The 13,729-nt window shown below is 40.9% G+C and overlaps 1 protein-coding gene across 21 annotated transcripts in view; it reads left to right on the top strand.

Annotated features, from left to right (window-relative positions):
* Positions 1-13,729, top strand: part of LOC118270887 (neurobeachin) — a 364,981-nt gene that overhangs the window by 82,475 nt on the left and 268,777 nt on the right. For 19 of the 21 annotated variants that reach the window (XM_050695972.1, XM_050695969.1, XM_050695971.1 and 16 more), the window contains exon 2: positions 5,223-5,863. The exons of the other annotated variants lie outside the window; for them this stretch is intronic. In XM_050695972.1, coding sequence (XP_050551929.1) covers positions 5,645-5,863 — 219 coding nt within the window. In that variant the 5' untranslated portion in view covers positions 5,223-5,644. The remainder of the gene's footprint in view (positions 1-5,222; positions 5,864-13,729) is intronic. 21 annotated transcript variants of the gene reach the window in all.

Raw genomic sequence — 13,729 nt, 5'->3', positions numbered from 1 at the left:
GAGCTAAATATAATTTCGCGTGATAGTGTATTGTTACAATAATATCTCATCTGTTGCCGTAACACTAGTGTGCGGGCGCGCCGTGCGAGGCCGCGTGTGATTGGCGCGCGTCACGTCACGGCGCGTCACCGATCGTCATTTGTAGGTTTTAAAACTACGCCTTTGTGCTCTTTGTGGGGAGATTTTTAGAGTTCCTGCCTTTAATTATGTGTTCCAGTAGAAGTAGGTCGAGGGGATGGTGCCTGGGGGCCGCCGCCCGCACAATTAATGACTATGAAAGAACGGATTGAATTTTTCGGACGGCAATTAAGTATTGTATGGAGATTTGGATTAAATCGATTTCAAGTACTTGGCTTGAAGATTAGGCAGTAATTGGGGTGCGTACTTGGGTACGATGAGGGTAATTGGGTTAAAATATTTATATATATATATAATTGCCACCGGGATAAGGGTTTTTAACTTGTATTGCTGGGTTTGAAAGTCAGTGGAAAGTACGGAATTGTTTTTATTACGACCGCGCCAGTTTTTTTCGATAAACAATTTACAAACACGAGTTTCGATCAATCATTTACGGCTTAGTTCGACTTACCTTCTACTTTTCCAATTCAGCTTGCTTCGTGTGCCCTTGTCCACGCTCGCGTACAATTCGTATTGACGATCTATAAGAGCACATATTTTCTTTTTCAAATTAGTTTTTGTATAAAGTTATTGAAATCGTTTAAAAGTATAAAACGTGTAGTTGTAGATCAGGTGCGCCCCGACATCTCGGGCTCAGTGAAAGCTTAAAAAGTTACAATTTTACTTTCAACTTGAAAGGAGTCATACTCGAGATAGATTAAAAGATCACAAAATTTCTCTCACTTAGTACCAAGTTACAATCCCGAACTTGGACTTTATTCAAAGTTTTTGATGTGAGATTCTTTTTTTTAGTAGACTTTTTATAAAACATGCGAAGTAAATAGATGTAATGGTTGAATTACAAGGTGGCCGTCTGCTCTGATGAATAGGTATCCAATGAGATTTTCTTGCTATATATTGGCTCCCTGCGCAGGCATTCATTCTGTTTCTGTAATTACAATCCTGTAACGAAGGAGCCTCTGTAGATACATAAAAGGTTAAATTCCAAATTCAAAGAAAGCCCACTTTCCACTGTGTACCTACTGAACGTCAAAATTAATCACGCGGCGACATTTTCTATTTGGACGAAATCCTTAATTTGACATTTTATAAAGAAAGTTAAATGTATAAATAGTAGCTTTTGCCCGCGAGATCTTAGGTTTCAACTTTATCAATACTTGTAAATTCAACAAAAAGAGGGATCCATTCCTCTTAATTCTGTTTCATTTTGCAAAAAAGTCTGTATGCTGCTACTCGTGTCTAGTTCTATACAAACATCAACACAATAGGATGTATAGCTAAGATTAGCTACAGTAGTAAATTATATACGTATTATGACAATAGTCTCCCGTTAAATAGGACACGTGCCGGCTGTATTGATGAGCCAGACAGATCGCATTATGTCGGACTGATTACTTAAACGATTTACTCGCAGAAATACTGTCGCCCAGCGATTCTAAATGTTGCGATAACGTTTACGAGACTTGTTTTTATGGATCGCTCGTAATTAAATGAAATTTTAATTTAGTTAACGAAAATTACTGTGTCGCGCTCCTTAATTTCATAGTATCCTGGTACCGTGACCAGCTGTGACTAGGGAATAGCAAGATCTTTGATTGACACTTTAGCTAAATGGTTTCTCAATAAAATTGTACGTAATGCTGTCATTACTATTAAATTAATGATCCTGTTTCAAAGTAACACGAAATTACTCAGTACTGTTACTTGTGGATTGTCCTCGAGTGGTATCTTTGTGAGTCAGTGGTCGTGTCCATGTTTGCGTCGGTTTTCTTAAAGCATAACAGTTAATTTGGCGCGGCACAATACCAGTGTTGATGTTTACGCAGGCGCCGCCCCGCGCCGCGCCGCGCCGCGTCGATGTCACGCGCGCCGCTACTTGCCGCCGTTTGCTTAGGACCACCATGTTTGTTTATCTTTGTTATTTTATCTCATGGCCGGCGCGTGTTTTCTCCCATTATATTGTATTGTAGGAAATATTAAGTTGAAACTCCTTGGTCACCGATATTCCACGACATTTAATGGACAAGTAAATCCTGAGACTGGAAAACTTTGTTAATTGTTAGCTCAATTTATGTCAAGATATCAGTGTAACTTTATTGTAGCCTGCCTATCTAGCAGTAACAGAATACTAACGATCATGATCGTATCGGCTCCTACAGCTCCTAGGAACGTAATCCCTGTAAAATGTTAATGGCGAGTCCGTCTGTTTGTTTGCCTGATAATCTGTGCTGACTCTGCGGAGCAACACAGAGGGCGCGACCGGTGCCGGGCCCGCCCGGGCGGCGTCGTTAGCATTATCAAAGCAAATGATATCGTTTTACGATCACTTCAGTTTTATGCGCGCTTACCAAGATGTTTGTAATACTCATCCCGGCGTAGCGAGGCTGCATTAATATCCCGGGCCGACCTGCGCCGACAGTAAACACTTCATTCATACGGCGCAGATATACGCGGCTTTAATTGCGACGCGAATATTCTCTATTCACTGGAATCAACTGAATTTTCTACAGCACTAATGAATATATCACAGCATCACAATTTTATTGTCATGTTATATTTTAACGACATATTCCAGTTTATTCGCTCAAATAATTCTAGGATCAAACAGTTGTGGCTCACTGGAAATTGTGTGAAAGCCTGATGATTTTCATTTAAAGTGCCGATTTATATGTTCGGTTACGGAAAACATTCAATTTGATACGAACCGTATGTACCTACATACCGTGGTATATATTTCAACATGTGCCGACTAAGTACGCGCTGATATTTCCCGCGAGTTCATTATTGAAGCGTGTAACAATATTTGCCGCCCGGAGAGTACCTATTAGTAATACATATTTTATTTTGCGTTAACGCGGCGTACTCGCGGCGTTATAGGTTAAGAGCACGTCCCGCCGAGTGCCGCTCGGCGGTGTGAGATAAATACGTAATGGCGGCGAGAGACGGAGCCCTCGTCTCGCACAGAACGAACTCTGTTTATTACATCGATGCCGGAGTACGAGCAGCACTTTGATTATATTGTATCACGGCGCCGCCCAGCGCGCATTACTACTAATCTACATGACAGTGGCTCCGGCTTACACCACATTAACATTGTACTCATAAAGTACCCCAACTTAACGCGCTTAACTGGAACGACCTACCCTTTGCCACTGCACCAGCCCAAACTCAACTCTATGTCGGAATGATAAAGTCCCATTTCGCTGATCCATAGAGCTAGTAAGATGTTTGATTGAAATTCCGTAATTGCTCGATTTGCAAAGATTGTCGGCCGAGCCCCGGCACGGAGGTGATTAAGGAAAATTTCTTGAACCTATTGTCTGAGCTTTTCATTGGCTGGTTTATTTGAATTACATTTTTGTGTAAGTCCGAGTAGAATAATTCAGCTAAGTAGTCGGCTGTGTAAACCAAGTTGGGGGGAACACTGCGCAAATGTTCCACAGTGTAAATATTATCCAGCCTGGGCGTGGACTGTGAAATTCAAAAGGTAAACAGCACTTGACCTTACTCGTGTCAAAGTTTGGCTAAAGTTAAATTTGTAAAGGCTTACATTACAAGATTAAACGGCTTTAAATGTTACAGAAGAAATATTTATCTAAAGAGATGAAAGATCCAGCGCCTTGTTAATATTGTCATAATGCTTTGAGGTCCGATTTCAGAAATAACTTGCGCCCATCTTACTTCGGCTCATTCATTTGTTAAATTGTGTTCGTCTTACAGTGGCAGTGCGCTGCCGAAATTAAATCTTATCTGGAATCCTTAACAGTTTCATTTCATGATTTTAATTTAACGATTTTTGTGTGGTTTAGCTAAAATCTGTACAATCTTATTTTATCTTTAATAAAATCGGTTCGTAATGGAAATAGACTGTATTTCAGGAACAATGGATCTAAAGGAGTGGTTTCGTAAACGAATAGTTAGTTGTAACAGTAGTTAACAAACGGCACTAAGGTGTGTCTGCTTGCTACACTGCGTGGCACGCGACACGTGTCGAGGTGTCACGCGTGTCGGCACTCATTAGCTTGTGCCTAGCACCTGCACCGTGCAGAGTGCAGTGTGCCTCACTCACACTCATGTTCGATACTGAAATGAATTAAAAAGGACTCAAAATAAATAGTATTCACCTAATTTTTAAGAAAATATTGAAAATAAAGTTTCACTTTAATCAAATACAAACAAAACAGTTAGTGATGTAACATATAGTACGTATATGAAAAGTGGCTCGGACTATTAATATTTCTATTGTCTATGTATTCAACGTCTTGAAAGTTGTGTAGTTCGACGGCTGAATCGAAGGGTCCGCGTCGCACCACCCTCGATATAGAACAGCAGTAGGTATGTGTGTAGGTGTGTGTCGTTCGATTGAATACGACGTGATTGAACGTCGGCACGTGACGAGATAAAATCCCGCGATCTCGTCTCACAATGAGGCCAATCAGTCGGGAATGAGTTTGTTGTTATACGCTCTCGCAGCTCGCTGCCCACCCCGCCCTACCAGGCGCACACGTACTGCAGGAGCCACGTCTGTATTATAATTAGGATTGATTCTACTTACTACCAACGCAGTTCTCACATGGCAACATTTATTTATCTACGCCTACTCATACGGATTGTGTGAGATATCATTTATTTCACAGAGCTCACATCTAATTCCGAATACCAACAATGTGACGACAAAAAGGATTTGGAATCAAATTAAGCTAAATTGTTTTGATCAATATACAACGTGTTTGATGTGTTGTGCAAAATGTTTTGTACAGTTTTTGTATGCAAAACGGTTACCGATGTTTGGAATGATGCTATTTAAATGTTACCGCGGCGCCACGTGTCGTATGTAAATCATCGGAGCGCCAACACAAGCGCTGGTTGGACGCCGCACCACACCGCCGCGCCGCGCCGTTTGTTTTCTATAAATGCTATTGAAAATGATAAACGAGTTGCCCCTCACCCGATTTTATTAATAAATTCCGTTTCGCTACATTTATTTGCACGTCTAATGGCACCGCGGCGGCAACACCATACACCACTGATGTTTGACTTGCCACGCGAAGTCAACACCAACCTAATTACTTGCTCCTTGTCAGGTAACTCGTGCCAAATAGTGTGCCAAACAGTGTGAATGCAGCATGGAAGTATACATAATAGTTGGAATGGCTGTATTGATCTACACGTTCGTCACGTTACTCTTGAATAGTGAGTGCTGGAATCCCGAGCACCAGAAGTGTCAGTGTGAGGAGTGCAAGAGCCTCTGCAGTGTCAACCGCACCATCACCCCCTCCGTCATGTCCGTATCCTCGCGTATTGACGTCATCACGCGTCCGTAAACGTAACTCTCTCACTATACTGATGACCTGGTACTTTGAACCTACATACAAAACATGAATTAGTATAGTTTACCCACATTAAGTTACCTACCGTGACGTTACATGAAACACCCTCGAAGTGAATTTTGTGAATAAGTGATTAGTGAGTGAAGCCGGTGCAATGGTGTGTTAGCTTAGCGGGCATGGACCCGCTGGCGAGGCTGATGGAAGGCGCTCCGCTGCCGGGCGTGCTCGGGGCGACCAGGGACGCCCGCCCGCGCGGCGCGCTGGTGCACGCGAGCCTCGCTGCCGCACCCGCCATAGGCGACAAGAAGGGACGCCACCTCACAGGCACCTTCTGCCTCACAGGTGATACCATGGAGGGTATCATACAGTGCCTCGTCTTCCTCAAAGCATTTTCGGTAAGTGACAGAAGTAGCTTGTACAACAAGTACTCAAAAATTGTAGTAAACAAGCCATTATTGTCATTTTGTATAATTGGCCATAGCGATTTAGGCAGCACAACGTGGCCGACAGTATCTCTATATTTTAAAAGAATTTTCTACTTTGAGAAGAATAGGCCCTCAGCAGGTCGTTAATCATAAATAAGATAAGGACGAGGCCTCGCAGTACTTGTGTTGAGCTTAATGATCCATCGCCCGGGTGTTAAGGTGACACGAGCGATTAGTTTATAATTAAAAACGATTTCAAACCATGTAGGGTATTAATTTTATGTATTCCTAAGAAAATGGCTCGGAAAGAGGATTACGTGCTTAAATAGTCCTCCAACTAAGAGCTTTAAGTTTAGCAGAATTGAGTCCAATTTGAGGTGGAGTCGCGTCGCGGCGAGCTCGCGAGACAAGGGGCTTAGCAGAGGCGGCCGAGTTTGTCAGATATTAATGAACGAAGAAATTACCCGAGGCATTAACTCGCCTATTTAGATAATATTGTTTTTAGGATAATGCGCGGTGCTTGCGCCGCTGTCTCTGGACTACAGATAATGGACGATGACTGCGGGACCTTTGTTCTTCATTACGTATCAAGCTACATTCTACTTATTTTCTACGAAGGTAATTCAAGATCAAGTAAAGCAACAACTAGGATTTTTACGTAATATCAAACTAATAAAATAAAATCATGACATATCTGCAAAAGAAACATTAAATCTCTACTTACTTTTCTTGTTATTTCATAGTAAAGTCAAATAATAATAGCGAAGCTTCGAGAATATTGAAGATGCAGACATGGAACATTAGTTCCAGAAAGAGTTAGAGTACCTCTCAACACAATGGACCAGTTAGTTTACATTGGAGATAGTGAATATAAAATAACATATTTGACACGAGATGTCAAACACAGACGGAGGCCGACACGTAGCAAGTATCGTTAATTACATCCGCCGCTGTCGGGAGCCGCGCTGTGCTCGTCAGGGTAAGCCGCCAATAATACAGCACCTGAATGTAACCAGTAATCCTCCAGTAACTACAACTATATTTATCTACCATTCGATTATATTATCATGTCGACCCTTTCCTTTGTGTCGGCTTTCAATGGCTTCTGCTAGGGTACGTATTGATTCTTATTATTACGACATTATGCGATCTGTTCTTCGTAAAATTATCATCGGGACTGTTTCCAAGGGTTGCCATGATTATACTGATTAGTTTGGATTGAGACCTCTGCGTATGTCTGTGATAAGGTAATCTTAGAATACAGTAATATGGTCTAACTGCAGATACAGAATTAACATATAAAATGCTGATTATTCAATGGAGTATCAATCTATGTTTGGTTAAGCATATAAGGAAGGCACTGATCAGTACGCCTGCTTGAGACGGATTAACGGACGGACGCATCCATAATATTACGGTGTTATTGTGTAGCAGTGCATAAATAAGGACGCACTCGAGGAAACCAGTGGGTGTGAACAGTTGTAGTGTCCCACTCGGCACTGCGTGAACATTCCATTCATTTAGATATCACACAGCTTCCGTGTGCTTACATCTAAACACGCTTATGTTGCGGAATTATTTCGAATTACATTTTGTCTCGTCATTCTAATTTTTGTCCACAACAATTTTGACGTTTTCAATTCTGTACGCCGATAGATCTACTATTATGTTTGAGCAAATTAATTTACCTTTAAACTCTTACTCTTACGGCACAGAAATGTCACTCAAGTATTGTTAGACCCCAAAAACTTTCGTCATGTCTTTTCCGGAGAGCCTCCGTCCTATGGAACCCTCGGGAATACAACGGCCAAAAGGTAAGTAGGCAGCTCATTTCGCAATCTCAGTGCACATGGGAGAAACATTCTCTGAAACCGCAATAGACGAAACCAAATTGCTCCTTGAGGGAATTAATATTTGATTGGATAACACATACATTAGTACAACAGGCTTTATTGAAACACGTTTTGGCAGAAGGACTACATTAGCGAGGAAATAAGAGAAAGTCAAAATAAATAATTATCTTTTAAATACTTGTAAAGAATAAGAGCCGTAAAGTATTTAAGAACATTAATATTATACATTTAGTGGGACAAGAAATCTCAAAGAAACGCAGAATAAAGACGAATGGCCTGAACATTAAAAATGCGCAAAGAGGTTCTTGAGCAAGTAAGCGTGAGACCACAAGCGTCTCGACGCGTTCCAAACGGCTATAATTGAGTTAAGCTTTTCAAGTTTCTGCTCACCTGGTACGCGCTCGAGATTTTCTGACATTTTCTACTGCATTTGAACAGCGCGGATTCGTTCGTGCGGATAGCTCTTTGTTAAATGGTTATTAATTAACATTTCAATACCTGTGGAGTTTGAATGTTCCAAAAATAGCTGTGCCAGAGTTCACTCGAAACGAGTCGGTAAAGTGTTGTTGATTTTCAATCCGTGTGTTGCGCGGTGCGTTCCGGCAAACCTATCAAAAACGTACGGTGAACTACCGGATCAAATGCTTTGTTGAATGACAGCTGGTTTCGGTGTCAGGCCGAGAATTGGAACAAAAAATTCCACGTAGGTATGTGTTGACTGTACGCTTACTGTATGTATGTATGTAGCAGGCAGCACTTATACAAGTTGGTAACTTTTAGTTTGTTATATGTCGCGTGTCCGCTTTGTATATCAGTATCATCTACCTAAAATACACCGAAACAAAATAATAAAAACCATAAAAATAGAACCGTACATGTGAACTTGTTCTCCGTGTTTCCTGTACATGTAACAATTATGTTCAAACACGCCTGTACATGCAAAAACTTGTCGAGAAATATGCTTACAAAATATATTTGTTATTTTTCAGAAAAATACCGTAAAACTCCATTCTGCTCTGCCCTGGTATATTTTTATTATTTGACAGTCATGTGTTTTGTATTCGTGGAAAAATAAAATAAATCAAGGTAAAATGTGACGCTGGAGGCACGAATATAAATGGCGGCTGCTACGTGCTAACAGGACACCATGGTGTGGGGGAGACTGCCGTGCTACTGCCATGGCCCTATGGCTTACTGTAGAGGGTGGGCAGGAGTGTCATATTTTTGAAAGTATCATAAGCTAACAGTTATATAGCTATAAGTTAACAGTGCAGAAACTAAGCTCTGGTTGCAAAGAACGTCGTTATCGGTTCAATATTTTATGGGGGACATTAAAAATATCAGCAATCTTGCTGACATGGAGCGCAGTCCTGAGAGAATCGATTTGAGCAAGATTTTTCATGTATTTGTGACGATATCGTTGTCTCTATGTATTATAATATATGTAATTCTGATGAACATAATAACGTATTGACAAGTTGAATATATTCATCAAAGTTGATATCTGGAATGTGTAATATGAGTAGCTGGGGCATTCCTCTCAAATGAACAGTCAAAGGAGTCGCAAAAAACTGTTTAAATATGAAGTTGCGGAGGTCGGAGGTCGGAGGTCGCAGCCGCGCACGAGATGTGCCTCTACAACGTCGTGAAAGATTAAAAGCATTATATTACGTGACAGACATGACGAGATGTTTCTCTAATACGATTCATATTATGTATTCCCCTTTATGTGGAATAATATTTATGTTTGCTTTTACCCATATTGCACTAAAATATTTCTGGAAGCTAGCTCGAGCTCACGTTCTTATTTTTATTTACTCCGGAGCTTATCAATAAATAAGTAATGTATGTAACCTTTTCCTTACCAACCTTCATACATTTTTATGTTTTCTTAATGAAAAAATAAAATAAAATGTGTTTGTTTAGCCTCCGTAGCGAACCACGACACTGATAGAAAACATATTTCTATCTTTATATGTTGTTGAAGTAGAAATACAAGATCAAGTAAATGTAGATTGAGTAGGAGCAGTGGCGTAGCGTAGTGGGGGCGGCAGGGGCGGCCCGCCCCGGGCGGCACTTTTTAGGGGGCGGCAAATTTTAAACAATAAATAATAAAAATATTTTGTAAATATTTCAACCATTTTATATTTTTTTCGCAACTAGAGATCGGAGAAAGTAGTGATAGTGGGGATGGAACCTTTAACGAGTGGTCCTGCCCCGAAAGGGAACCTTTAGATAGAGTCGACTGTACAAATTTGGACCGAATAAAATGAGCTTACTCTTTAGGCGTAGTCCCGAAATCATGGAAGACGGCCTTGGTCCATCCGATCCCTAAACAAAAACCGGCCAAGTGCGAGTCGGACTCGCCCATGAAGGATTCCGTAACAGCAAGTAGATGACATAATATAAAAGTTGTAAAATAACTTGGTTTTACATAGTGTTTGTATGCGAACCACGACACTATATTTATTTTTGTTTTTTCCTTCTCTTATAGAAAACATATTTCTATCTTTATATGTTGTTGAAGTAGAAATACAAGATCAAGTAAATGTAGATTGAGTAGGAGGATAAAAAAACATGTGTAGTGTACATATGTAACAGGTTCGATTAGATACGGTAAAGTGGTCACGTGCTGGATGTTCTCACCGTTACATTAATTTATTGGGGCAGCAGAAAGACGAAGTACTGACTTGATGTGCAGTGTTAAACGATCTCCTGCGAGCGATGATACTGGTCGGAGAACGTGATGTTGTGCTCCTAGTACTTGTGCCGCGTCCGCGCTCACCTTCCGCAGTACGAGTACCACAAGTCCGTTTGTTTCGCCAACTGGAAGTACATCTGTGTGTTTAGCTCGGTGTGACAGCCGGGAGATAGCAGGAACTTGTTGATTTATCGACCAAGTTGCTACTGCGGAGGCTGCTTCATTAATTTACGGCAGCACCAGCTTTTCACTTAGCAAACATCGAAGGTTATTTTTAGTAAGTCAGCGATATTATGAACCTAATATACTAAAGTAATAAAGTTAAACTAGACTTCCGCGCGGTTTCAGTAATCGTATACCTATAAGCGCTAATAAGGTTATATAGTTAAATTAGTAATTTGGTTTGCGTTAATGTAATATTTTTGACACAAAGAAAATCGTTGGTAAATAAAAAGATAATTAGTATTCAGAGCGACTTTCTCTTTGGCCTGGAACCTTGTGACTAACAAAAAACAGACGTTCGCAAACAATAAGTCGCGTTCGTTACGAATTCATTAAGAAACATGATGAGACCTAAATGTAATTACAGTTTGTGCTTATCGTTGCCTTATACTTTATATTGTTCCGAATGGGGGGAATCCGTACGGCGGATACTTGAATATTTCATTGTTTCACTCTCTTCATGATTCCCTGGTACATATTTAACGAGAACCGCCATGTTCTAACGTTTCATTCATATAAGACGCTGTGTTATTATAATAAAACACGGAAGATACACACACACGCGTACATACACTACATTATTGAATACTTATTTCAAAAGCCACTACCTCATTGAGCGAAGCCAATGTAGTCCCCTATAATGACGTCGACATAAAACCTAGAAAACTACCAAGATACTTTAGTCACATTAATAAAAAAGCGTCGAGTCACGATTTCAACGTAAAGTTACATCGATCAATGTGTATTTTTCTCGGAGAGTAGCATGGAGCTGGCTGCGATACCCGGCTGACGTGGACATTATACCAATTAGCACACCGGCGACAATATTCATTACAGGAGGCGCTCGCCGGCAGACACTCGAAGCAAATTAGCATTTCCGATTTTTAACTACCCAGAGCAACGCTACGAAAATAAAAGAAATAGAAAGTGGCCAATTGTACGACGTCGCACCCACGTCTGCCGCGCGCGGATCACACTGGATCGGCACAATTTAAATTCACTCCGACGGGATTTTAATGGACTCCGGCCAAATCGGTGTTTTGGGAGTTCTTACTTAGATTATGAATAAAACATTGTACCTAGGGCGGGCGGCGGGGAGTGGGGGCCACTGCCGGAAGCGACTGTTGCCCCGTGTTCTCCAACTTGAGAGTTATCAAGAATTAAACAAAATATTAAGCAACTTGGAGTCGATAATATTTTAAAGTAACACTTGCGATCAGGATTAAGGAAGACTTGCTGGTAACTTTTCAAAATAACGTAATCAACAAATAACTCTTGATTTTGGCAAAGTTTCTTGACGTTTATGACAAGGAAAGATTATCAAGAGGAATTTTAATGGACTGAACTCAACCAAGCTGTCTTATGGGAAACCATAAAAGTTGTATTAAGAAGGGTGGCTGAATGTTTCTTCTGTAGCGTCACCGGTCCACCACCAGGCGCGGGCGCCAGTGTGTCCGTCAGATCACAAAGCGCACAGCGCACGTCGCGGCCACTCTCGCGCGCCTGTCTTTGTGTCGGCGCGTGGCGGTGACAAAAGGGTTGCCCTCCATTAGCACACCCACTTGCGTCTATCTCCGGTGTTTTCTTTTCATTTCCCATTACTGGCAACCCTTTAGCTGCTCCACTCTATATCTAGCGATCTACGTAATTGCTCTGACAGACCGTAAACACGTCACGTAAACGTTATTGTTATGAAAGGTCGACTCTTAATTTTATTCATAGCGAATTTTCAGTGGCTTCTGTAATCCCTTTAATGTCGTTAATTTATGCTAAAACTAAGTTTAACAGGCCGCGATCCTGTACGCTCATATTAGATACGCTATAATCTGTCGGGACATCTACTCGTGGATAGAACGAAGTAAATGAAGGCAGACGTGTAGACTGATGTTTTATATAATGTGCGGGAACATGCCTCGACATTTTTATGTTGGCCATGTTCATATTTTGCAGACAAACTTTGTTATTCGAAATTAGTTTGTGTACACGTTTATTGTCTAAATATAGAGACACATCCAGTTCGTAGCCGCAGGCAGTTTATTTAGCCGCCGGCTACATCCAATAATGTAGACGGTTGAATGGGCGCACTGGCTGAACCATTTGGCATGACTCAGGGTGATTTTGCATGAGAGATATGTGAATGTGAACGCGAATACATATTTATGTTTCTACATGTACCTACGTACAAGTGATACGCAATATGTAGTAGTGAGTTTTATTAGTGAACGCAATAATCAACTCGTGATTCCCATGCATGGATGGGTACCTAGAGCACTTTGTTAAATGACAATAATATGAGCAGAGCCGAGCCCCGTCGGTGGGCGTCGGCACTGGCGGCGCGGGTAGTTGCGTCGCGCGGTATTCTCGCAATTTATTGTCGCACTCGGAATGTTAACTAGTTGTCGGCAAGTTGTGAGCCGCGACCTGCCGCCGGCATCTCTCTGGAATCTTGTTTGAACATTTCCTTCATAACTTCACCAATTATTATATTATCCTTGTACACTGATGATCCTGCTCGCGACGCGAACCTACACTACCAGCTTTTATGTGTCATGCTGGTGTGTAGCACCGCGTACGTATTTATGTACTATGTCATATTAATGGAACAGCATTTTCGCTTTACAGAAACAGTCGGTTTAGAATTTTCGTAAGTAAAACAAATGTTTACACAAACAACTTAATTTACACATTATTTAAATAGTAACTATAGTGGGTTGGTCACTCAGTGAAATAAAACAAAAGCTGTCATTATCTCACGGTGAACTCGTAAGAGAACCGATATTTACCGATATATTACAATACAAATATATTGACGTTTTCATACCGTACAATTTAAGTATTGAATTAATTACAGATGTGAAGATTTTCAACAACGTGAGGCAGCCACTCTTATTTCGTGAAGTATTTTCTCGGTGTGCTCCGCGCTCCGCATACTTTAGAAAAAAGTAATTACAGATTGTATATTCCGGCGAGGGAGATATTAGAAGAGATCGGAGATCTCTTTTGCATCAAATGTCAAGCAAATTGTTTGTTATTTCGTATCGGATATGGAATGATTCAGCT

This window comes from Spodoptera frugiperda, chromosome 9 (genome assembly GCF_023101765.2).
Source record: "Spodoptera frugiperda isolate SF20-4 chromosome 9, AGI-APGP_CSIRO_Sfru_2.0, whole genome shotgun sequence".
Classification (NCBI taxonomy): domain Eukaryota; kingdom Metazoa; phylum Arthropoda; class Insecta; order Lepidoptera; family Noctuidae; genus Spodoptera; species Spodoptera frugiperda.
This window is presented reverse-complemented; position numbering and strand designations above follow the sequence as displayed.